At 33.7% G+C, this 27,254-nt stretch overlaps 1 protein-coding gene across 1 annotated transcript; it reads right to left on the bottom strand.

Annotated features, from left to right (window-relative positions):
- Nucleotides 1–14,765: 14,765 nt before the first annotated feature.
- Nucleotides 14,766–27,033, bottom strand: LOC143054219 (uncharacterized). Its single transcript, XM_076227147.1, has 7 exons — nt 26,905–27,033; nt 26,320–26,495; nt 20,120–21,631; nt 18,814–19,104; nt 17,751–18,626; nt 17,022–17,303; nt 14,766–15,099 (listed from the first exon to the last, which is right to left on the bottom strand). The coding sequence occupies exons 2-7, from the start codon at nt 26,486–26,488 to the stop codon at nt 14,807–14,809; spliced, it is 3,423 nt and encodes a 1,140-aa protein (XP_076083262.1). The 5' UTR covers nt 26,489–26,495; nt 26,905–27,033; the 3' UTR covers nt 14,766–14,806.
- Between the last annotated feature and the right edge of the window lie 221 nt (nt 27,034–27,254).

Below are 27,254 nucleotides of genomic sequence, written 5' to 3' on the forward strand. Positions count from 1 at the left end.
AGGACTTTAAAGTGCGATGGTACTCTAAAGTCACGCTAAAGTGCGATGGTCACGCTAAAGTACGATGGTTGTTTGTTTGCCAAAGTACAATGGTATATCACGCTAAAGTGCGATGTACCAATATGATAAGGTTCGACAGCTTAAAATATACATGGATAAAAAAGAAAATATTTTTTGCAAAAGCAAGTATTCTGAAAGAAGGAAGAAAGATACCAGAGGGACAGTCAAACTTATTAATCGAAAATAAACTGACAACGCCATGGGTGAAAATTAAAAAGACAAACAGACAAACAGACAAACAATAGTACACATGACACAACATAGAAAACTAAAGAACAAGCAACACGAACCTCATCAAAAACTGGGTGTAATTTCAGGTGCTCCGGAAGGTTAAGCAGATCCTGCACCACATGTGGCACCCGTCGTGTTGCTCGTGTTGTAACAAATCCGGTATGTTAAGGTATAACATATGTGATGACTTTATGATTTACCGGTAGGCTTAAGTGATAGTTTCTAAATTCAGAAGATCGACCACATTGTCGGAATAAGTAACATTTGTATAAGGCGTTAAGCTTTAATTTAAAATGCGAGAAAAAACGATATTCGTCGAGCTTTCTCATTTTCCGTGAAAAAAAACATGTTATATTTTCCTGCACTGTACAAACTATGTTTTTAGCCGACACTTTATAATTTTACAACCGTCAAAGAAAACTTAGTTTGATCAAAGACTTTGTAAGACTAGGATGGAATAGAATCTCATTCTATTTTTCTTAAAACTAGACGGGAATTGCCCATAAGAGCGCAGTTTTTTCTTTGACCAAAATTAGATGAGTAACGTTGATACAATGTAGTGACAACCGATGATTTGGATCAAGTTTACCATGTAAATGAAAACTTTGACCAATTTACATGTAACTTATTAAAGTTCGATAGCGACAACCGGGCAGTATACGGCGAAACAGGTAGTAGTCTCAAATATTAACAATTCATTTTTTTCAATTTGAAAAAGTTCAGAAAATATAATTGCACAGTTTCGTAAAATACCATTATGCAAATTACAAAAAGGAAGCATTAGTATAATCTAATAGAAATTCAAAATTAAGCATATAACTTATTTTTATGAACGTGAATGTGCGGGAAACGATTGGCGTCTAAAATCTAGGCTATATTAGAGTCTTTTTTTTTACAAGAGACTTTTAAATTTAATCATTAGTTTTTTTTTTATATTAACCGAGACACTATGCGTTATAGAAGTCTCAGTTGATATATATATATAAAAAAACCACCAATTACTACCATACATGTATAAGACTAAAAACTATGTTGCACTTTATTTTCAGCCTTTAAAATAATGCGATGAAAACCCAATCCCGATTTTGAAATTGGAATATCATAATTTGTTCGATTCCTTCTAAAATGCTAAGGATTAAATTTGAAAGTCTTTTGTAATTGGTGTATGATACGTTAAAGTGGGATGTGAGGTATAGGGGGTAAATAAATGGGGATGTGAGATATAGGGGGTTAAAAAAGTGTGGTTGTGTTTCATTATAGTACGTTATTCTGATTGGTTACACTGCAATATCGCGTTATTCCTTAAGCAATTGCATTACACAATAAAATTTATCATTCACGATGACACGAGCCCCCCCCCCCCCCCCCCCCCCAATATAGAGTGCACACTGAGGTAAATTAAATGAAAACTTGATAAAAATCGTGATCGTGATCCTAGCTAAAAAAAAATGTAATTATAAGTATTGAATGCTTCTTTTTGTATCTTCATAGGGTTGTGAAAGCGTTGACCGTGCGCACATTTTTAAAATGAAGCGCTTCCGCCCTTCATACAAAATGTACTTCGGTCAACGCCTTTAAAATTCAATGAAGTTACAAAAAGAAGCTTCAAATCTTAACGAAAGATAAGAAATCAATTATTCTAAATAAAATAATGCAAACATAGAGAGTAATACGACAACATTTAAAAAAAGGAACAAACAAGGCCAACAGAACAAAACATTTCGATATATAACTGATGAAACTGTGAGCTAATATCAACATTTAATACTGATAAATAAAAATAGGAGATGGTTTAATACGTTATGTGTGGTAAATATTCATTACAAGTTATGAAAAAAAACCAAAAACGGCACAAAACAACGCGATTTTGTTGTTAAATTGGGATATATGTCATTGGAACAGAGGTAAAGTTGAAAATACAGAAGTCACAAAAAAACCATGACCAAGAAAGAAGAAAACAAGAGATTATAAAAAAAAACCCCTTACTTATTGTTTACGGACATGGATTAAATTTGAAATTTAACATTTTAAGAGTTTACTTATTTCACTTAACGAAAGATAATAGTTATAGCGCTCTCTGATGAAGCTTATATCTCATAATATTACCCAATAGACAATTTTAGAGTAATCTCCTTATTGTATCCAGTAAAAATACAGTCATCTTATCTGCAGTCATTATGCAGAGGGGAAAGAGTCGTGGGAGCAAGAGGATACTCACTAACTACTAGACAACTAGACAGTGTTTTTGTTTTTTGTTTCTCAATTTCAGACGTTTGCCCCTCCCCCTTTTTCAGTCTACTCCTACGACACTTATGTTTTGCTGTCCCATTCTTAAAGGCTGCGGTACTTTAAAAAAAAATGTTTATCACTAATAAGACATTAAACGATTTTTTTTCTGGAATACAGCCTATTAGATGCCTAAAAAATTAACGATACAGAAAATTTAAGAAAAGAAGACAGAAAACCTGAACTGAAACTTGATATCAAGCTAAATTCGCTGCTTTAGGCTGTTAGAGGTTTACATTTTGACTTTCAAATATACATGCGGGGCATATATACGAAAGTCATCTTATTTTAGATAGATTAGAAAAAAACACTTATAAACTTATAACTTGCATTCAAAAATTAGAATTAAAAAAAAAATATAAATAAATTAGAATCATATTTCTTCTTACCCTATTCCTACTTTTCCTGTCCATGCTTTAATAATAAAGCCAGATACATAGAACTTACTATTTAGCTTATATTATGAATTTAAAACTGCGTAAAAATTACGAAATAAAGGTTAAAAAAACTGTAAAAATATCTTGAGCTTATGAATATGCATATAGTTGAATTTTAAAGCATTGATAGCCGATTTTTAATATTTTGTAAATTGAAAAATTTGGTCGTCAGATTTAAAAATAGTAAATCAGACGAAACAGGATCCCCGGATATCTTGTGCACCTAATAAATGACAAACATTGAATTTCATTGGCTTTCTCTGGGTTTTTTTCATATAGAATAATGGTTAAAATTCTGATCAAATTCATTTTATAAGTAATTTAAAATGTATATATATCATCTTAAATCACATGTATGCAAACAAATGATTTTGAAATGCCCTTTATTAGAACTTAATGTGAAAGGCCTCGGTAGTTTCGTGGTAGCGTGCTCGCCTTAAGGGCATACGATACAGTTACAGGGAATGTAATGACGTTGCTAACGTAAAATGTTATTTTCGCGACGTCAAACTCTGACATATCGGGAAAAGATGCATTTTTCGACTGATTTTTATCATTCAAACTGATTTAATTTGAAAACGAGTGCATGGACCCCTATTTTTTAAAACAGCAATTTGTTTCATTTTGCAAGGAGATTATGTGACCAAAATTTTATAAAACTGTAAATAGCGTAATTTTTTTAACCTTGATAAACATGCAGCAAAAAATGGCGTTTTTTCCTCTATTCATGAACATTTGATAAATATAGAGTTATTTCGGAATAAAAATTGCATAATTTTTAATGATACTTATAAAATACAGAAATTACCGATTATTTAACAAAAACCATTTCGTGTTTATCTTTTAAAACAAAAAAGTTATGTCTTTCTTTCGAAAAAGAAAAAACGGACACAAATCTGAATTTTGAGCAAATATACAAAATTTCGAACTCATTTTACTCAAAAAGTAGCACATGAAGGTATATTTTTTATTACATATTTGATTTAATGGGGTAAACAATAGCCTATATGCAAATTTTCATCAACTCGTAAATACAGGTTCAATACTGTATCGTATGCCCTTAATGCGGGAGGTCGTGGTTTGATCCCCGGCCCCGTCAAATAAATTTGTATGAGACAATGACTAGAAAATTGGTATTTGCTGCTTCTTTGATAAGCAAGTACTATTCAGGAGTAAGAGGAAATAATGATCGACTCGGATTCAGAATAATGTGCCAGGATAAGGTGCCTGGGGTCCTGGCTAATCTTGTCAGTATACAACGCGCAGCTAGATATCGGGCCGGGATACCAGGCTACCAGGATAAGGTGCCCGATTGCGGACTGCTACCGTGGGAACTAGTGGGGTAATATATTCCGACTCAGCGGTCTATTACACATTATGGTTTATAATCATATTACATGGACATTTCCTCGTCCTGATATGCATGTAATATTTGCCACTGGAGGTTAAACATCAATCCATACATTATAAGTATCAAAGTATTGGAAAATCGATAAATAAAGGCATAAAAAAAACGTACATAAAAATTAAAAACTTAAGAGAGGCAAAAGTCAAAAATAAAATTTGTCTTAAGGTGTCACAAATGGAACGATGGACCAATTGATTTATAAATTCAATTACGGTCCTAGCGAATTACGCTTCGCAGACTTGCCGTTTGCTGATCAACACTTTCAAAACATTGACGTTCCATAATGCAACATGATTTCTAAACGGTTAGTACCTCTTTATGTATTTGGCTTCTATACATTGTACAAGCGTACCTAATGAAGCTTGTAACCATGAGACCATACATTTGAGCTATAGAAATGTTCTCTTCGTATACTTTTCACGATAGCTTGATCTTTTCCTTTGCAGCCTCGTTTCAACAGGAGATATCGATCAAAAAGGCTCAATGTTCACCGAGAGAAATTAAGACAAACGATTTATCGATCTTGTTTCGCAAATGGTTTCGGGTTTTCAAGTTTGATTCTTAATCCTTACGGTTCCGAGGCCCTGGTATTCTAGAAAAGTAAATACACGAGACAATTAGAAAACCACGGTGTAATCCACCACTCTACGGAGTTGGCTGACCACCCGACATCCAAGACGACAGTCCAATGATGTTGTAAATGCAAGAGTCCCTGTCAAAGTCGTTTAGACATCAACGGATGTTAACATAGCATAACGATGAGTAGATATTTTTATATTCCAATTTGTGTAACGGGTTGATGACTTTTTTTTTTGTTCGTTGGATTGATGTCTTATTTACCTCTACCCCATATCTTCGTTTATGTATTTTTCTTTCTAATGGTTGAAGTAATATTAAACGAGTCTTAGTTAATAGAAAATACCTCTTAAGGCACTGATCATTCATGTTTTTGTGGCTTATAAAAAAGAAGATGTGGTATGATTGCCAATGAGACAACGTTCACAAATACATTAAAATAAATTGTTTTATTTCTCATTTCTCAAACAAATTTAGTTACAGAAGTTGAAATTAACAAATCAGTTTGTTTCTTTCATAAATCATAAAAAAATTACAAAAAAACATTCATTTAAACAAAATTTTGTTCCTGTATGTTATAGAAAAAAAGATGATTTGTGAGATTTAAAAAAAAAAAAAAAAAAATCCAGAAAACACCAACCACCCCGCCCAATAAGGTTGTGATAGTGCGCAGCAGACTTTAAACATTGCTACATGTTTATTTTCGACATTTTTAGAAAGAAGCCGCAAAATCGTTTTAACGTGAAATTGCCAAAACTACCCCCCTCATCCCTCAAAAAAAATAAATAAAAATAACAAAATAATTATAAACATAAACATAAACAAAACTTAACACTCCCTCCCTTAAGAAAAACAAACAAAAAACTAAAACGAACGAAGAAAAAAACCACATGACAAACAAGATAAAAACCTTGACCTCTGGAATATATATTGTAATCAGAAACTGATCCCTCAAAACACAGTTTAAAGTTTGAATCCATTTCAAAGGGAAAAGCATTTTTCAATTTTTACTCCTAAAAAACAATATCAACTTTATAACTATGAAACCTTTTATCTGGAGATTTTCGAAAGGGTGCCAGATAATTCCAATAAGACTTAATTTACATTGAAGATAAATTGAGTGATTTGAAAAAAAATGTTGTCTACAGTTATATAAACTGACACCTCATCGTCTATTTACTGCTTACTGGGGAAAGCCATTTATGGGAACCCCCTTCATAAGTAAAAAAATATTGAAACCGGGTTCAAATGCATTAAGTAAAATTAACTGATGATATGAGATAACAAATTACAAATGACTTTGCCAAGCAGTGCATTTCATGAGATAAATGAGCTGGGAAATTTAAATCGCATGAATGAATCGTTTAAAATCCGTTTTTAAATATGATCAAATCAGAAATTAATGTGATAATATATTCCAATGGTGATTTCTCTTTTGTCACAACACAAATTTGAAACATGATATTTGCCACTGGACGTTGACTAAACAACACGCAATCAATTAATCATGACCTAAGTTAACAGTTACTCTTCTTGCATATAATTAAAGAACGGGTTGTTAAGATACGAAAATTAAGTTTTGGCATGGAAGTATTATATTGACAATATAATACTTCCATGGTTTTGGAGACTTAAAGGAGTAAATTTTACGGAGCCCCGCTAGGGACATGCAAAGAAAAAAAAAACATATTATGCGTACAAAATAATATATTAAACGCTCAAAATAATTTATTGTGCACACAACATAATATATTGTGCGCAGTTTAAATATATTGCACGCACAATTCAAATATATTGTGCGCACAATTCAAATATATTGTTCGCACAATTTAAATATATTGTTCGCACAGCATAATATACTGTGCGCACAAAATGAGTAAAACAGTTTCACTCGACCTTGACCTCAGTTCATGGATCATTGAAAAGGGTTAAGTTTTCGTGGTTAAGTCGACATCTCAGATACCATATGCAATAGTTCTTCTATATACATATGGTTGTTTGGAACTATTATAATGTCTACATGTCCATCTGGCTGGTGTCATCTGACCCTCTCCTCTTTTTCATGGTTAGTGCTCCGGCAAAGTCAACTTTTTTGTGTTTTGGTCTATTAATCGGATACAATAACACGCCTAGTAAACCATCTAATCTCAACCAAATGCATATATATTAATAATAGTGCAGTGCAAGTGCATGGTGGACACGTCAGTCTTCTGTAATAATTCGATTTTTCTAATTGAATGGATTTGAGTAGGCATTCATATTTTCCCGCAAAAAATGATTAATCATCAATGCAGAGTTATCGTTTCTTGAGATTGCAAACGTTCTTGAGATATTCTTCCGCATGCGTGTGCATAGATATTTAATGATTTTTCACTTATATGTACATATAACAGAACATTTTAAATCTTCTTTAAAAAGTATTTAATGAGTATTCATTGAAAAAATGAATTTATAACAAGCGATTAGTCTAGAAATGTTAGTTTGCACCTGAAGATTTCTACGTATTCATCATGTTTATAGATCGGTAAAAAATCCATAACGAAGATTACGTAATGGAAATCAAGGCATGATAGCAATACACCGGAATCCCCTCACGGTCATCCGCTATAAAAAGTACAACTTGTCATAATTTGAGTAACATTTCCAATGCACCTGTTGTAACAGTACTACATAACAACAAACTATAAAATTCAGTTGAAAAGGGCTTATTTAACTCATCAGATGAATACAAATAGAAATACATGTCATCTAACAAAAACATAATAGACCTTCCCGGATACTTGTATATCCAAACAGGAAAAAGTCACTAAATACAGATCTGAGAGTACTTGCAGTTACTGACAGCTAGTTCAAAGCTACTAACAAAAATCATGCATCTAACTTCTTAGACTTAGTTCATAATTTTATTCACTTAGAACTGTAGATTATAAAATCTTAGTTTTTTCCTTCTGTTTAAAATAGATTAAATTACAGATGCAATGTTCAACATATATTTTGTTTTAAGACGGCAAATTTGTGTTATATATTCTTTTTATAATAAAATACAAACTAAAGGGACAGAAAGACATAAATTTAGCCTCAAACGGCAAGCGAGAATAGACCAAGAAACAATTTTCCAATGTCTTTTTTTTCACGGAGTTAATGCAACTTCAAAATGGCTGACTTTCATATCATTCCCATTGTTGTTATAAAGTAGAAAGAAGCAATGAATAATCGATAATAGTGACGTTACGCACAGTAAAGCGTTCGGATTAAAATTACGTTATTATATGATTTAAGAACAGCAACCATTTGCCTGTACAAAATAAAATTCCCCAACATCCATATATATATATATATATATATATATATATATATATATATATATATATATATATATATATATCTACAGAAAGGTCCAGACATGTTTTTTCTTATTTTAAGTTAATTCTATAAATTTTGCACCATACATTTATTTTATTGAACACACAAATCTACTTTTACGTTAAAAATTGCATGTCCGGCGTAACATTTCAAATTAAATAAAATGCATTTTTCTATGTTCCGTTGTAATTTTGCACATAAAATCTGCGAAATTTAGTATATCAGCTTCCTACTAGTTTTATATTACAACATCATTCCCGTTTTTAGCTCACCTGGCCCGAAGGGCCAAGTGAGCTTTTCCCATCACTTTGCGTCCGTCGTCGTCCGGCGTCCGTCGTCGTTAACTTTTACAAAAATCTTCTCCTCTGAAACTACTGGGCCAAATTAAACCAAACTTGGCCACAATCATCATTGGGGTATCTGTAGTTTAAAAAATGTGTCCGGTGACCCGACAAACCAACCAAGATGGCCGCCATGGCTAAAAATAGAACATAGGGGGTAAAATGCAGTTTTTGGGTTATAGCTCAAAAACCAAAGCATTTTTTTACGATTTCGCTGTGGCATTGAAAGGGTTAAGGACATTTTTCTGTTTTTTGTTATTATCTTGAATATTATTATAGATAGAGATAAACTGTAATTATAGTATAACTAATCGCCGTATTTGAATATAAAAAATAAGACAACGCGTGACCGAACGCCGCTATGGATTAAACGAGTGCGGTCACAAGTTGTCTTATTTTTGATATTCAAATACGGCGATTAGTTATTCTTTTTATTACATTGGCAAATGCCTTTTTTTATGAAATTAATGTAGAAAATGTAAGGAACTATATCTTTTTCCTACGCATTGACAATTTGTTTTGATCCGACGTTATCGACGTCTTGACAACGCCTATTGTTGTATGACGTCAGAGAGTGAAATAACCACGTTTATTTCACGTGTGAAATTATCGGTTTTTATTTAACTGGGAAATTTTTAACCATTTTTCGCAATCTTAGTTATCGTTTACAAAAATCTTCTCCTCTGAAACTACTGGGTCAAATTAATTCAAACTTGGCCACAATCATCTTTGGGGTATCTAGTTTAAATCAAAGCACCAAAGGGTGCTATAGGCAGTTAATCAAAAACCCAAAAGCAAACTTGGCAAAGTTCAGATGAATAGTGTAAAGAATTAGTCAATTATTTATCTCAGGCATTGTTTTCAGCTATTTCAAAAGTATCAAATAATGCTTGTACAGTAATGTTTATGTTATGCAATCCTACCACTTTCAAAAGTTATTTCCAATTTATATTTATAAAGATTCAATGTTTGAGATTATACACATACACTGTCCTATGTTAGGGGAGAGTTTTGTGCCAGTTAAGATGTTTAAACGGCCACATTCTGTATGCACCTGTCCATAGTGAGGACCCACTAATGCAGGGCTTTCCCATGAAATTGAAGTAGAAGGCTCAATTAAAATTATAGGCGGCTGTAACATGCGTTCAGCGAAGCCAGACGCCCACCAAGCTTTAAGCTTGGTGCCTTACGGCAGGGGGTCTGGGAGCCCCTCAAGGCCCCCAGAAGCTCTGGCATAAATAGAGCATGAAATCCTGCATTCTCGCAATCTCCTGGCACCTAATTTCATCTTTCAACTGACCATTTTTTATGTATGAAATTTAAGAAAGAAATAAAAATCTCAAAGAAATTTCATTTTTTTTATGTTATAGTTTTTTATTTTTATTACCTTATGCTTAAAATTCATTTACTTTTAAAGGAGTTTTATTTATATAATAATCCGGTTTGTTATACATCTTTATCGATTTATTTTGCATAATTACGTGCATTTGTAAACAAATGACCCCCCTCTTCTCTCTAAAGACTGTTACGCGTATTTAAATCATACAATTATTTCTCAAGCATTGACAGAAAATTGATATATCCTCTGATTTTCTTTTTTTTTGTTGTAAACTGTTCAATAAGTCTGATACATAAATCATTTGGAAATGTTATTTATTTGAGGTCGAGTCGACAATATTCTACTTTCGTTTTTGACCTTGATTCTCTGAACACCACGTGGGCCTTTGAAAAATGAACTTCAAAAGATACTGTTTTCCAGATTCTGAACAATATGATCTACTACACTTTCTTTAATTTGACTGATATTATTCCATAACATAAGATTGTCATCCTATCTGATTGTCTTCACGTTTTAAAAGCCAAAAAAAAAAAGCCAACGAGTTAATGCCCATCGGAACGTCTCTATTGTTATCGTTTAATGACCACCGGAACGTCTCTCTTGTTATCTTTGAAAAGAAACGATGCATTCTGACTTTAAATAGAGTTGACAACCAATCAGGGACCTGAATTCACCGACCGTGCAAGGGCTGTATAGCCAGTCAAGGTCGTTAAAAACGTCCATATATATACCTGAATTCATGGGAACTATATTTAGCCCACGGTAAACACTGACTTTTCACCCTTGTTTATCATGGCGTGACCGCGACTTTGCGACAATACGTCTCTCGGCTGCCTGTAAACATTTCTTTTTGAATTTATATTTTTGTCAGTGAAGTAGCCGGCACTTGAAGCCACCGAAAGCCCTGATCATCAGAATCCTCTCAATTTAAAAGGTACGTAAATTTCGTCTTCTATGTAATTTGAAATTGCCGCCAACTTATTAATAGAGTACTGACGTATGTAATACGTATCGATGACAAACAATATTCCTACGACTTTTGCCATTTGGGAAATGTAAACGACTCATCTTTATAGATTTTCGGCGACCAAATATTTCATACAATTGTTCTTTGGCATCTTAGCCAACAGCATAGGGGATAATAAACTATAGAAGGATTTCTATCGAGCACTACTTCCTATGTGCAACTTCAAAACTTTTGGGAAAATCGACGACCATTTAACGTTTTTATGATAATATTTTTCATATTCCAGAATAAAAAGTATGACAAACGTGTCCAATTAGTTATAAATAACATGATAGCCAGCCAGATAATAAAAGTGGCACATATTTCAGCATTTATTGGGTAGAACATAAATCTAGGGTGCTCGCATAAAGCAGCTAAACTGCTTAAAAATGTGTCCGGTGACCTGGCTATCAAATCAAGATGGCCGCCTCGGATAAAAATAGAACATAGGGGTAAAATGCAGTTTGGCTTATAACTAAAAAAACCAAAGCATTTAGAGCAAATCTGACAATAGGTAAAACTGTTTATCAGGTCAAAATCTATCTGCCCTAAAATTTTCAGATGAATCGTTGTTGGGTTGCTGCCCCTGAATCGGTAATTTTAAGGAAATTTTGCTGTTTTTGGTTATTATCTTGAATATTATCATAGATAGAGATAAACTGTAAACAGCAATAATGTTCAGCAAAGTAAGATTTACAAATAAGTCAACATGACCGAAATGGTCAATTGACCTGACCCCCTAAGGATTTATTGTCCTTTATAGTCAATTTTTAACAATTTTCATAAAATTTGTAAATTTTTATTAACATTTTCCACTGAAACTACTGGGTCAAGTTCATTATAGATAGAGATAATTGTAAGCAGCAAGACTGTTAAGTAAAGTTAGATGTACAAACACATCACCATCACCAAAACACAATTTTTTCATGAATCTATAAGCTTCCTTTGTTTAATATTCACAAAGACCAAGGTGAGCGAGAGCCTCTAGTTTTTTGGTATTGGCTGAAATTTGAAGCAAGTCTTCAACGAAATATTCAGCAGAGAAACCTGTCTTAATGTGCTATGAGGAAAGTTAATCAACATTTCAGTTTTATTATTATCCCTATAAAGTAATAAAATCATATTAAAACTACACTCAATAGAAAGTTCTGAAAAAAATAAACATTTTCAAAGTTTCAAATGTAAAAAAAAACTTTTTTCTTGAAGCAGAATTTTAAAAAATCGAATGTCTAGCCACTATGTCCAAACGTAATTTTTGTCAATTCCTTAGGTGAAACATGTTGTATAAATACTAAATGTGCATTTATAATAAAAAAAACTAACATATTTATAAGATACAAACTATATTAAGTTCATACAAATGGCTTAATGAGTCGGGTGTTTTTATAAACATGATGACCTTACAAATTTTTTTCGGAAAGCATTCCCTATGTCTAGCCTTGGGCACCTCAATCAACTATTTAAATTGAGATTTTGCTTCTCATTCTTTAATTTCTTGTTTTCTAGTTTTAAAACTATCTGGTGTTAATGTTGTCTTGGTCATTACATGTATTCAAGCCGAAGACCTTCTACATCTGAGGTCACATCTGTTGCTTAGCTATATTTTGAATAAGCTAAATGCATTTTCAACCTATATTTTAGTTTACTATGATCAATTTAAAACAATTGCATCTCCAAAGACATAATTAGCGTTTTTGCTTTCTTGATTTCTCGATTTCTCGATTTCTCAATTTCCCGATTTCCCGATTTCTCGATTTCGCTTTCTCGCTTTCTCGATTTCCCGATTACTCAATTTCTCGATTTCTCGATTTCTCGAATTCGCGTGAAAGTGAAAGGAGAAAACGCGAAAACGCGAAAAGGCGAAATGGCCGCATCCGGCCACCATAGATACGTCTTTAAATGTCCCACTTCTATTGTGAATACACATCAGAATAAATAACCACACACGAACCGCACATAAATGTATCTGTTGCCAGATGTTCACAACATTGCACGAAAAGAAAAGAAATGCATGTGTGTTGTGTAGTTCCAGTGATTTAGGTGACGAAATCAATAATCGTTTTGCTGTTCTCATTTGAAGAACGAACGAAAAATATTTCTACAAACTAACTTTTCGCATTCTAGTAGTCAAAATATAATGTCAATTTGCTCAATGTTTAATAAAAAAAAAAAAACAGTTTTAATTACTATTTGTTTTTTAAGTGTATTAATAAAAAAAAAAGTAGTCCCTCCATGTAAATGTAACCGCTTTAGGTGTCATACCACCAATTACTCCCTCAAATTTAGAACGTATGTGAAAGTAGGCCTACACGGACAAAAAATAGTGCATTTGATGTCATTGTTTACTTACACTAACCAACAAATTGGCAGAAATGAAACTTTTGGTGAAAGAGAAATATATTAAGACTATTTTGAGCTAAAATTTACTTGTTTATGAGTTTGTATTCAAAATTGAGGATTAATGCACTCCCCAGTATACTAATTTAAGATTTCCAGAAAACCAGGGGTTATTTTTAGTGGTACCTCTATTCGGAAGACCTTTTCTTTTTTATATGATTTTAAACCTCTGTTGAAAATTGGCATGTAGAAAGCTGATACATGTATGATTCAGGATATACCTGGTTTCTATGAAGTTAAACTTAAGGTAAAATATTTAGAAAGCCGTGAAAATTGTCAAATTTGGTTGAACAGATAGGGACTTTTAATTGGTGGTATGACACCATAAGCATCTTACTGGTTTTTTTCCTTTCTTTTGAGTTTAACCTTCAGTTTCATACATGTTACTAATATTTGATTTTGTTATCAGTAAATCAAAAGCAAACTAAATATTATTGTTATATATATATACACATTCATGGATCTACAATCTGTCGATAGCTGTACAGAATTGCACAAGGTCATGTTTTTTTCTAACTGTTTATGGCGTCTTTACACTAAATCCATTGGATGTTAGATGTGTACTGATTGATAATTTAGTCTTAGATGCTTGATTTTGTATTAGTTGTTAGTGGCTTTGAACTACATGTAGCTGTAAGTAACTGGAAGTACTCAGTCTCTCAGATCTGTACTTCGTGTCTTTTTGTTGTTGAGATGTTAGTACCTGGCCACATCCACGTCCACTTGTATTTGTAGTATTTGTATTTTTGTCCATCTGATGAGTTAAGCCTATTTCAACTAATTTTTATAGCTCGTTCTTATGTTGTACTGTTACACCACTGTCCCAGGTTAGGAGGATGGGATCGCGCTAACATGTTTAATCCCGCCTTATTCCTTATGCATGTGCCTGTCCCAAGTCCGGAGCCAGTAATTCAATGGTTGTCGTTTGTCTGTGTGTTACAAGTTTTTCGTTCATTTTGTGTACATAAATTATAGGCCGTCAGTTTTCTCGTTTGAATTGTTTTACATTGTCATTTCGGACCTTTTATAGCCGACTATCCGGTATGGGCTTTGCTTATTGTTGAAGACCGTACTGTGACATACAGTTGTTAATTTCTGTGTCATTTGGTCTCATGATGAGATTTGTCTCGTTGGCAATCATACCACATCTTCTTTTTCATGTAAGCCATATCGTACGAACTGTATTAAATTTGTTTTTCTCATCTATTGTATCTGTATTTATATTGTATGTTTCTCTGTAAACTTGTATTTAGTTTTTTAGAGAATAAAGTATCTATCTAGTATATATCTTAAATTATTCTGATTAAGGAGAGAAAAAAAAAACAATAAACAATATTTATTTTAACAAAATCAACTGACGGTTTAGCATTTCACATCTTTGTTTTTCTCCTGTTTTACACGAAATAGAGATCTTAAGAATGCTCGAATGTTTGATCCAATTGTTTTCTTCTTATCTGCTTTGTTTACATCTTTTAAATCATCTTGTATCTTATTTATTTCTGTATCCTTGTGTTCTTTTTTCTCTTCGGATTTCTTTAATTCTTTCTTTGTTTTGTCCTTCTTTATATTTTTTTGTCTTTCTTTTTCATTATCTGTGGATTTCATGTTTTTCATTGTTTCATCTTTAACGTTATTTCTTTCTTTTTCTTTCATTTCTGTAAAACAATTAATGCATGTTTAGATAAAGACAGTGTATTTATACTACTGACTTCTAAAACTTACTTTATCATAATATTGTCGTGGTTAAATTTTATGCTTTTTCTAAATAGTAAATTTTGTAATAATAGATGTTCGCTACTAAATAACAAGCTCTTTAAAACTTTTTATAAATTGGTAGTATATATACAATATACAAGTCTAAATTGAAAACTACGTTCAAATCGGTGTAGCGGCGGAGGACATTTTTGCGCATTGATAGGACATTTGAGCGAAAAAAATCGAACGTTTTAGCGCTAAAGTAGAACCCATTTTAGCCCCTGATTTTCAACCCATTTTAGCGAAAATTAAAATTGTCAATGCCCATTTTAGAAAAATATTTTTAACCCATTATAATATATAATAAATAAAAACTTTAGTAGACTCAAGACAGCACAATATAAAATATACGATGTCCATCAAAATACTACGGAAGCGTATTAGCGCAACACATTTTTATTTTATTTTTCTTCCTAAAATAGTATGTTTGCGTTAAACCTTTGCGTTATAACGCAAACATAGGAAGAAAAATAAAAAAATAAAAATGTGTGGCGCTAATACGCTTCCGTAAAATACAGCCCTTAATGTCTAAAAGGTTAAATCAAATGTTAAAAGTTCGTTCTAGCCTGGAATTTATATCCTAGAGAACGTACGTAATGGGCAGTCTGGATTTACCCCTGCACAATACTGTTGAATTGCATAAGGAACTGTTCTTTCTCCTTATCTTGTCTAGATTTTGATGCACATTCATCTATACTTCGTATTTTTATTTATGATGTTGTTTGCAATAAGATAATAGTATATAAAAAATAGTAAATAGCTGGGTGACAACTATAACATTGCTGATTGTTATGTGCATAGACCTACTCAGATCCATTTTTAGTTCCTTTTGAATTGCACTGATTTTCTGCACAACGCATATTGACTGCTCAAATAGAACGAGTATAAAATTAATTATGAAGCTTAAGTAATTGGCCTTTGTAGAATGACATTTTCGCGTAAAATTGCCCTTTTTCTGACTAGAACCCTGCCCTTTTCAAATCCTGGCTAGAACACTGCTAACAAATATTATTCAACCAGGCAAGTTTCCGCTAAAATGGGCTATCGAAAATACATGTGAACGGATTAATCTGGCGCTAAAATGGGCTCTAATATCGGCGCCCGTTCAAACCTACTAGTATCATTGTGTTGGATAAAAACCGCAATTTTTATGCGTGTACATGTAAACCAAATTTCATGGTAGAAGGGTTCAAATACAGCACAAACAACATTTTCTAAAGGACCAAAAGAGTGAAAAAGTGTATTTAAACAGAACTCATAAATTGACTACAGGACGAACAACTGATGTTCTTAAACCCTGCTGACTGCCATTGGCGATTGCCAAATAAATTGATAACATATATATAAATAGCGAAACTAAAAAAAACCAGAAGCAAATGAATAGTCCATTTCTTTGACTGTGTCCGAGATATAAGCCATTAAAATTTTGGTAGAATTAGTTATTCTCTCTAGATTTGTCGTATATTTAACATTTAACATTGATACTTTTTTCTTTTAAAAACAATGAAAAAATATAAAGAAGTTTGAAGATTGATGTTTAAACTATATGTATAAAGTTATGAATAGGAACAAAGGGTAAGCGGGTATTTTATTTTTTTGCACTGCATGCACAACACTAAAGGATTACGAATATATGACAAAATGTATGATACAAGCACGTCTGCTATTTTGACGTGCTTGAATCTGATTAACTGTTACTAGATATGGATGTACATGTACATTATTGCAAAATTGGTCTTCAAATTGTGCCCCTAGCTGTGATTAAAATCTGTCGACGCTCATTGTCATATAACAGATAGGCCCATGTTATTCAAGTGAATACCTTTCTCTAATTTCTTTTTCTGTTTTCTCTCGATCTTAGCCACTTGTTTTCTCCTTTTTTGCTCTGTTTCACACTGTTTCTTTACGTGTTTTTTCAATATCTTTTCAACTTTTTGAAAATGCCTTTTGATGATCTTCTTATTTTCTTTGGCCTTTCCTTCTTTCTTTTTCTCTTCCATATTATTTCTTCTTTTCCCCGTCTCTTTCTTATCCTTATAACTGACAGCATCCTTCAGTGGATTATCTGCTGGTTTCTTCTCTTTTATTTTTGTTATTTCTGATCCTTTTAAAGAAAAAGGTACACGTAATTGTAAGTAACCATAGTAACGAATAAAGTATAATTTGATTCGCTTAACAAATCAAATGTGTCATTCGTGTCACGTGACATAGAGCTCGATGGACTCAAGGTCATTTACAGTCTCGTGATAGTATCCCTGGTTTGACGGGGCAAACAGTTAAATACAAATCAAACAGAGAGCTTTCAATGGTTTTATAAAAACTATGTAAATGCACACAATCATCAGAAGTACAGATTATAATTTGAATGTTAGATTTTTTATATATATGTGGATGCTATTTTTTAAAACTGTGATTCACGTGGATTACCATCTACGAATTACTTTTCGACATCATAAACAAAGCAAATTTAAGGTACATTACATTATGGATCATTATGGTCATGTTTCAAACAAATGGTGTTTTTTTAATGCTATGTTTTGACTCAATGTACCTGTATCTTTCATTATAGCTCCAAGGTGTTCATCTATCTCAATGCCACCATCCTCATCGTTAATAGGATCTTCAAGGCATTTATCTTTCTCTAAGCCATCCTCTTCAACTTTGGTGGGATCCTCTAGATCAACCTCCTCATTTTTGATATAATCTTCTTGGCTATCTTTCATATGATCACCTAGGCTACCCTCCTCATCTTTGATAGGATCCTCTAGGCTTCCCTCGTCATCTTTAATAGCATCGTCTAGGCTACTCTCCCCATCTTTGATAGGATCTTCTAGACTACCCTCCTCGTCTTTTTTAGGAGCTTCTAGGCTACCCTCCTCATCTTTCATATGATCACCTATGCTACCCTCCTTGTCTTTTATAGGATATTCAAGGATACCCTCCTCGTCTTTTATAGGATCTTCTAGGCTACTCTCCTCGTCTTTTATAGGATCTTCTAGGCTACTCTCCTCGTCTTTTATAGGATCTTCTATGCTTCCCTCCACGTCTTTTATATGATCTTCTAGGCCACCCTCCACGTCTTTTATAGGATATTCTAGGCTACCCTCCTCGTTTTTGAGAGTATCTTCTAGGCTTCCCTCCTCATCTTTTTTAGAATCTTCTAGGGTACCCTCCTTGTCTTTGATAGGATCATCTAGGCCACTCTCCTCATCTTTGATAGGGTCTCTCGGACATTCATCTTTTTCTAAGTTACCCTCTTCATCTTTGATAGGATCTCCCTCGCATTCATCTTTCTCGAGGTCATTCTCTTTATATTTGAAAAGAGCCCCACGGTATTCATCCTCCTTCAGATCGACATCTATGTCTGTCACGAAAGCTTTGTCTTCCGTGTCTCCTTTTTTCAGTTTATCCATATATTTCAATTTATCTAGAAAAGTATACATCAAAAGTAAGAGACTACCATATATAACCATATATATATAGAAAGACATACTATAATATCAGTGGAAATGGCTTAACTCAATAAAAATAATGTTTTAACAAAAACAAGTATACATACGTATACACTGAATTAATAACTTTGATATATAGGACACAATTATTCAAGTGAATACCTTTCTCTAATTTCTTTTTCTGTTTTCTCTCGATCTTAGCCACCTGTTTTCTCCTCTTTTGCTCTGTTTCACACTGTTTCTTTACATCTTTGGCGTGTTTTTTCAATATCTTTTCAACTTTTTGAAAATGTCTTTTGATGATCTTCTTATTTTCTTTGGCCTTTTCTTCTCTTTTTTTCTCATCAATATTCTTTCTTCTTTTCCCCATCCCTTTCTTGTCCTTATAACTAACAGCATCCTTCGGTAGATTATCTGCTGGTTTCTTTTCTTTTATTTTTGTTATTTCTGATCCTTTTAAAGAAAAAAAGGTACACGTAATTGTAAGTAACCATAGTAATGAATAAAGTATAATTTGATTCGCTGAACAAATCAAATGTGTCATTCGTGTCACGTGACATAGAGCTCGATGGCCTCAATGTCATTTACAGTCTCGTGATATTATCCGTGGTTTGACGGGACAAACAGTTCAATACAAATCAAACAGAGAGCTTTCAATGGTGTTATAAAAACTATTTAAAGGAAAAACATCATCAGCAGAAGTACAGTTTATAATTTGAATGTTAGATTTTTTTATACATATGTGGATGCTATTTTTATGGACTCGCAACGAAGTTGTCGGTGCCATATAGTTTTACCCTTGTCCGTCATTCCGTCATTCCGTCATTCTGCAACATTCGGAGTTTTTTTCACTAAACGCCTTCAGATATTGGGCTGCTTTTTTGAAATGTGAGTTAACCATGATGAGTTACAGATCAAGTTTAAATAAGTTTCGTTCCGCTCAACTATTTTTTGCTGAAATTACGGGTTTTGGACTTAGAAAATTGTTGGAAATCACAGTTATACGGACTTTTTTTCTAAACGCCTTTAGATATTGGGCTGATTTTTTGGTATTTGAGTTTACCATGATGAGTTACAGGTCAACTTTACGTTTCGTTCCGCTCCCCTAATTTTTGCTGAAATTACGGGCTTTGGACTTTGATAAATTATTGAAAATCACAGTTATACGGTTTTTTTTTATATGCCTCCAGATTTTGAGCTGATTTTTGATATGTGAGACTACCATCATGTTTGTGTCTACATGGCTTATTTGTTTTTATATTGAAATTGCAGATTTTTCAACATTTTGGGACGGGGCCATTCGTGTCGCTTTGACACATATAGTTTAACACTGTGTTTCACGTGGATTACCAGACAAAATTACCTTTCGACATCATAAACAAAGCAAATTGAAGGTACATTACATATTATTGTCATGTTTCAAACAAATGGTGTTTTTTTTTCAATGCTATGTTTCGACTCAATGTACCTGTATCTTTCATTAAAGCTCCAAGGTGTTCATTTATCATAATGTCACCATCCTCATCATTAATAATATCTTCAAGGCATTTATCTTTCTCTAAGACGCCCTCTTCATCTTTTGTGGGATCCTCGAGATCAACCTCCTCATTTTTGATAGGATCTTCTAGGCTAACCTCCTCATTTTTGATAGGATCCTCTAGGCTACCCTCTTCATCTTTGATAGGATCTTCTAGACTATCCCCCTCGTCTTTTTTATGAGCTTCTAGGCTACCCTCGTCATCTTTCATAGAATCTTCTAGACAACCCTCCTTGTCTTTTATAGGATCTTCTAGGCTACCCTCCTCGTCTTTGATAGGATCTTCTAGGCTACCCTCCTCATCTTTTAAAGGATCTTCTAGGCTACCCTCTTCGTCTTTGATAGGTTCTTCTAGGCTACCCTCCTCAGCTTTCATAGGATCTTCTAGGCCACCCTCCTTGTCTTTGATATCATCTTCTAGGCTACCCTCATCATCTTTGATAGGATCTTCTAGGCTACCCTTCTGGCCTTTTAAAGGATCTTCTAGGCTACCCTCCTCGTCTTTAATAGGATCTTCTAGGCTTCCCTCCTCAGCTTTCATAGGATCTTCTAGGCTACCCTCCTCGTCTTCGATAGGATCTTCTAGGCTACTCTCCTCGTCTTTAATAGGATCTTCTAAGCTACCCTCCTCGTCTTTCACAGAATCTTCTAGGCTACCCTTCTCGTCTTCGATAGGATCTTCTAGGCTACTCTCCTCGTCTTTTATAGGATCTTCTAGGCTACCCTCCTCGTCTTTCATAGAATCTTCTAGGCTACCCTCCTCGTCTTTCATAGGATCTTCTAGGCTACCCTCCTCATCTTTCATAGGATCTTCTAGGCTCCCATTCTCATCTTTAATAGGATCTTCTAGGCTACCCTCCTCATCTTTAATAGGATCTTCTAGGCTACCCTCCTCGTCTTTCATAGGATCTTCTAGGCCACCATTCTCATCTTTAATAGGATCTTCTAGGCTACCCTCCTCGTCTTTCATAGTATCTTCTAGGCCACCCTCCTCATCTTTGATAGGATCTTCTAGGCTACTCTCCTCGTCTTTGATAGGATCTTCTAGGACAACCTCCTCATCGTTCTTAGGAGCTTCTAGGCTACCCTCCTCGTCTTTGATATGATCTTGTAGGCTACCCTTCTCATCTTTCATAGGAGCTTCCAGGCTACCCTCCTCATCTTTCATAGGATCCTCTAGGCTACCCTCATCATCTGTTTTAGGATCATCTAAGCCACTCTCCTCATCTTTGATAGGGTCTCCCGGATATTCATCTTTTTCTAGGCCACCCTCTTCATCTTTGATAGGATCTACCTCGCATTCATCTTTCTCGAGGTCATTCTCTTTATATTTAAAAAGGGCCCCACGGTATTCACCCTCCTTCTGATCGACATCTACGTCTCTCACGAGAGCTTTGTCTTCCGTGTCTTCCTTTTTCAGTTTATCCATATATTTTAATTTATCTAGAAAAGTAAATATCAAAAGTAAAACACTAGAGATAAATAACCATATATATAGAAAGACATACTATAATATCAGTGGAAATGGCTTAACTCAATAAAAAAAATGTATTAACAAAAACAAGTATATATACACGGATAGAATAAATTTGATCTATGACACAATATGTATAAAATATTTCTAAAAAGGGGGGATGTAAAAGAGTATCAGAAAAAATAAATATTACCTTGAACAAAATGGCGTACACATGTGAATTTTATGATTTTGTTGTATGGAAGAAAACATCCCAATGCCAACAAGACAGCTCTGTATACCATGTATACATTAGATACTTTGATACTATAAATGCCCTTGAATTTTTACTAGATAACATTTTTGTTCGCTTTGGGGATTCCGTATATCGTCAGATTATCGGAATTCCAATGGGGACTAACTGTGCACCACTTATTGCGGACCTGTTTTTGTATTGTTATGAGTTACAATTTATGACAAAAATAAGCAAAGACCCATCGAAACAACATCTGATAAACAAATTTAATAATACTTTTAGATATTTGGATGATATTTTGGCTCTCAATAATGACGACTTCAGTATGTATATTAATGAAATTTATCCTGTTGAACTTACTTTAAATAAAGCTAATACTAACAATGACCACTGCCCTTTTCTCGACCTTGATATCTATATCACTAATGGAAAACTGAATACTAAAATTTATGATAAAAGGGATGATTTTTCATTTCCTATCGTTAATTATCCGTTTTTAGATGGTGACGTTCCCTTGTCACCATCTTACGGTGTTTATATATCTCAACTTGTACGATTCGCTCGTGTATGTAACAATGTTTTAGATTTTAACGAGAGAAATTTATGTAATTCTGAAAAATTATTACACCAGGGTTTTCGATATCACAAACTAGTCAAAACATTTACTAAATTTTATCATCGGTATAAAGACATCATTCGTAAATATAGCTCAACATGCAGACTTCTAATACGTTCAGGTATTTCACATCCAATTTTTTATGGTAATATTCTTTATAAAGCACAAAGGTGTCAGTATTCACCTCAGAAACTTACAAAACCTTTGAATAGACTTATTAAGAAGGGATATAATTACGATACTGTTGTCAAGTCATTAAAGATTGCATATTTTGGCGTTAATATTGAGTCACTGATAAGGTCTTTGCATCGGAACTAAACACATTATTTTTTTAAAAACAGTTGTTGGCATGACACGGGTTATGTTCTTCTCATATATGTTATGATGGTATGATACTAAACCCCTAACGGGAAGGATTGTGCCTGATGTTCATATGATGAAATCATAATCTTTCAGTCAGTTTAATTGAAGTCTGGAGCTGGCATGTCAGTTAACTGCTAGTAGTCTGTTGTTATTTATGTATTTTTGTCATTTTGTTTATTTTCTTTGGTTACATCTTCTGACATCAGACTCGGATTTCTCTTGAACTGAATTTTAATTTGCGTATTGTTATGCGTTTACTTTACTACATTGGTTAGAGGTATAGGGGGAGGGTTGAGATCTCACAAACATGTTTAACCCCGCCGCATTTTTGCGCCTGTCCCAAGCCAGGAGCCTCTGGCCTTTGTTAGTCTTGTATTATTTTAATTTTAGTTTCTTGTGTACAATTTGGAAATTAGTATGGCGTTCATTATCACTGGACTAGTATATATTTGTTTAGGGGCCAGCTGAAGGACGCCTCCGGGTGCGGGAATTTCTCGCTACATTGAAGACCTGTTGGTGACCCTCTGCTGTTGTTTTTAATTTGGTCGGGTTGTTGTCTCTTTGACACATTCCCCATTTCCATTCTCAATTTTATTAGAGTTCAAATGATGTGGAGGTAAGTAGATATAGACAACCGTACGGCCTTCAACAACGAGAAAACCCATACCGTATACATAGCTGACTATAAACGGCCAGGATATGAATGTGAAACAATTCAAACGAGAAAAATAACGGCCTAAATCTATAACATATCAATTTACGAAAAACACATAAGACAAATTTGACCTATTTCACGGCAATTATCATAATTATTACTAAGTAACAAATTGCTACGTGAAAAGGTGAAAAGTGAAAATCAAAAGTAAATGCATGCACAGTCGCAATAGACATAAGTCAACAATTTTGTACTTCAAATGAAACGTAAACGTATGGCAAGCCGTTTTACTATTTATTCTAACTTCAAGATATCTAATAATCTTATAAAAACTGGATTATATAAGATATCTTATATATTATATGAGATATCTTGTCAACTTGAAGTTAGAATAAATAGTAAAACGGCTTGCCATATAAACACCTCTTGTCCGTAGTGCTAGTGAAAAAGGAACCAGGTAATATTGTTCATATTGTCTAGTCCGAGATTACTCTGACGTCCAACGGCTGTTTTGCCAGACAAGCTGGGGCCGTGAGATTACTCTGACGTCCAACGGCTGTTTTGCCAGACAAGCTGGGGCCGTGAGATTACTCTGACGTCCAACGGCTGTTTTGCCAGACAAACTGGGACCGTGGGACCACGACACGGCCCCAGCTTGTCTGGCAAAACAGCCGTTGGACGTCAAGACCACGGCCCCAGCTTGTCTGGCAAAACAGCCGTTGGACGTCAGAGTAATCTCTTCTTCTTCTTCTTTTGTTACAGAAAATCATCAACGTACTGATGTTTACTTTCCGGCGCATGCCTGGTAAATGTTTTTTAATAAATTTATGTTGATAATTTTTGTCAAAATATAAATTAACAAAATATTTCTTATTCAAAGTTGTTTTTGGTCATATATTTTCGTATTTTCAATTTTTACAATTTTTCTTTGTTTTTAATTTATACAATTTTTTATTTAGTTTTTAAATATTACATTTTTTATTTTTAGTTTTTTGGTATAAGATAAAAACAAGAGTATCTGTTTATTTCAGATGAGGGTAAGTATCAAGGAGCACGTCGTGTGTGAGTGCATCCTTGAAGTTTTCTGTAGTACTGTTTTTGGTAATTTCAGGGGTTAGTTTGTTCCAGTCTTTGATGGTTTGACAGAAGAAAGAAAATTTATAGCTGTCTTTATTGCAATGAATTTGTCTGTAGGATTCTTTATTGGTGGATCTTGTAGTAGACTGACTCTGTTGTAATACATTTTGCGATGGAATGGCTATCTTTTCATTTACAATTTTGTGGAACATTATAAGCCTTGTTCGTAGTCGGCGTTCTTGTAATGTTTGCCATTTCATGGTATCTAGCATCTCAGACACACTGCTGGTGTTGTGATGTCTATTGCACACATACCTTGCTGCCCGTCTTTGTACTTTTTCCAGTGATTTTATATTTTCGTTTGTAAATGGGTCCCATACAGTACAACAGTATTCCAACTTTGGTCTTATGAGTGTTTGGTATGCTCTTTCTTTAATTGTTTGCGATTGGACTTTAAGGTTTCTTCTGATGAAACCTAAGGATTTATTTGCTTTTGCAGCAGTTTGTTGGATGTGGGTGTTCCATTTTAGGTCTGCTGAGATGGTGATGCCTAAGTATTTTGCATGTTTTACAGATTCTAAGATGTGTCCATACATGTTATAATAAAAGTGGATGGGATTTCTTTTTGTTGTTATATTCATGATGTTACACTTGTCTGGATGGAAAGACATAAGCCAATCTTTTTCCCATTGTATGGCAGCTTCTAGGTCTTCTTGAAGCTTGAGGCAGTCGTTTTGAGTTTTAATTTGTCGGTAGATTATACTGTCATCTGCAAAGAGTCTGATTTTGCTATGTTGGATGTAATCTGGGAGGTCATTTATGTAAATTAAGAATAGTATCGGTCCTAGCACTGTACCCTGTAGGACTCCTGATGAGACTGGTATTTTTGAAGATGACATGTTTTCTAAAAGTACTGTTTGTGTTCTGTTTGAAAGAAAGGAGCCTACCCAGTTAATGATTTGATCTGATATGCCAAAGTATTTCATTTTGTATAGTAATCTTTTGTGTGGTACCTTGTCGAAAGCTTTAGCAAAATCCATGATAATAAGATCTGTTTGTATGTTCTTGTCGTTGTTTTGGAATAATTCATGTATCAGTGAGATGATTTGTGATTCACATGATCGTTTTGCCCTAAATCCATGTTGTAATTCATATAGAGTGTTGTTTGTTTCTAAGTGATTCATCATGCTGCTTGCAAAGATAATAATATTGTCTTGGACGTTTAGAATATTTGTTTTCTTCTTATGAGAAATATTTAGCAATCATGTTCGTCTCAGATTTTTGTTTACTTTACAATTGGGAAACAAAGAGATGCATGCAAGGACAAAAATTTATTACAAAGTCTTTTAACGAGTTTGTAAGATGTAAGTAGGTCGTGCCATCACATAAACCAATCTTCGGTCTGTTTAGTAACCACAAATTAGTCTCCCCTCTCCTAAATATACACATGTCTTCATTTTTTAAATGTGTCCCTGTGATTTCGGATAAGTGTTCATTTATGGTTAGGGTTAAATTATGCCATTTTCTTATTTAGATTAAGGGTTAATTTAGAGATAAAGCTAGTGTTAGGGTTAGGCTAGAGTAAGGAAAAGGAAAAGAGTAACGATAAGGTTGAGGTTCAGGGTTGGGACTAGTTATTATAATTAGCTCTATATATGGGCTGGAAACCCTGAAGAAAGAGAAAGCACACACGTTTTTCTCGTTTACATACCCATTTCCATCTTTATAGATGCATCCTTTTCTTCCATAACCTGTACGTATGTCTCAACTTCTTTCCAATCTTTGAGGGTAAATTGAGATGAAGCTACATTGAGTAGAACATCACAAAACCTTGAAACGACCTGCTTTTCTTTGTCTCTCACTTTCGCTGGTCTATCCATGTTACGCCTACAAAAACATGCACTTTGCTTGAGAAATTTTGAAGTTGAATTATCTTCGAGACTTATTAATCAATGAGAATTTTCGTTGAATCTTTTAATTTGTGTATATGTTTTCGTCTGATCCAGATAAACTTTTATAAGGAATGAGTACTGAAAAATATTCTAATCTGCTCCAGTAATTCCGAATTTGGAAACTCTTAGGCATTATCTTTTATTTTTCTCAAAATCAACTGATGTTGATGGAGGATCTTTGGAATTTATTCAAATTACTTACAAATTTTCAAGATTGTAAGCGGTTATTGAGCTTGGCATTTGGTATATACACTTCTCTTTTGGTAGCTGATTCGCTGGCCTATTCCCCGATTTTTTTTCTTTTCATTCATATTTAAGAAAGCAATAACAAAAAATTAACTTACCACAAGGATTTTTCCGCTACTTCAATCTTTAAAAAGCTATACAGAATAAGATTTTCGACAGTAAAAAAAAAATCCTGCTACGTTGAATCGACGATACTTCGACGATAACGTTGTCACTGGTGATGTTTATGACGTCGACAAGTAGAAATTTCGTTTATGACGTCGAACACTCGCAAATTCATTCATCACAATTAAAATTACAATTGCAATATAACGCAAACGCAAACATTTGTATAACGCAAACATTTGTTTTATCTTATTTCTTATTTAAGATTCAAAGGAAATAGTAGTTATTAACTGAGGAGGCGGCTGTATATATTAAAATTTATCACCTTTGTAGTCATTGCGAA

Source organism: Mytilus galloprovincialis, chromosome 12 (genome assembly GCF_965363235.1).
Source record: "Mytilus galloprovincialis chromosome 12, xbMytGall1.hap1.1, whole genome shotgun sequence".
Taxonomy (NCBI): Eukaryota; Metazoa; Mollusca; class Bivalvia; order Mytilida; family Mytilidae; genus Mytilus; species Mytilus galloprovincialis.

Bases quoted from the DNA above. Each gene is read 5' to 3' on its own strand.
- LOC143054219 (XM_076227147.1), bottom strand. From the start codon at position 26,488: ATGGATAGACCAGCGAAAGTGAGAGACAAAGAAAAGCAGGTCGTTTCA. The intron at 21,632-26,319 runs GTATGTAAACGA...TTACTTTTCTAG, and splicing joins ATCTATAAAGATGGAAATGG to ATAAATTAAAATATATGGAT. The intron at 19,105-20,119 runs GTACATTGAGTC...TTTCTTTAAAAG, and splicing joins AGCTTTAATGAAAGATACAG to GATCAGAAATAACAAAAATA.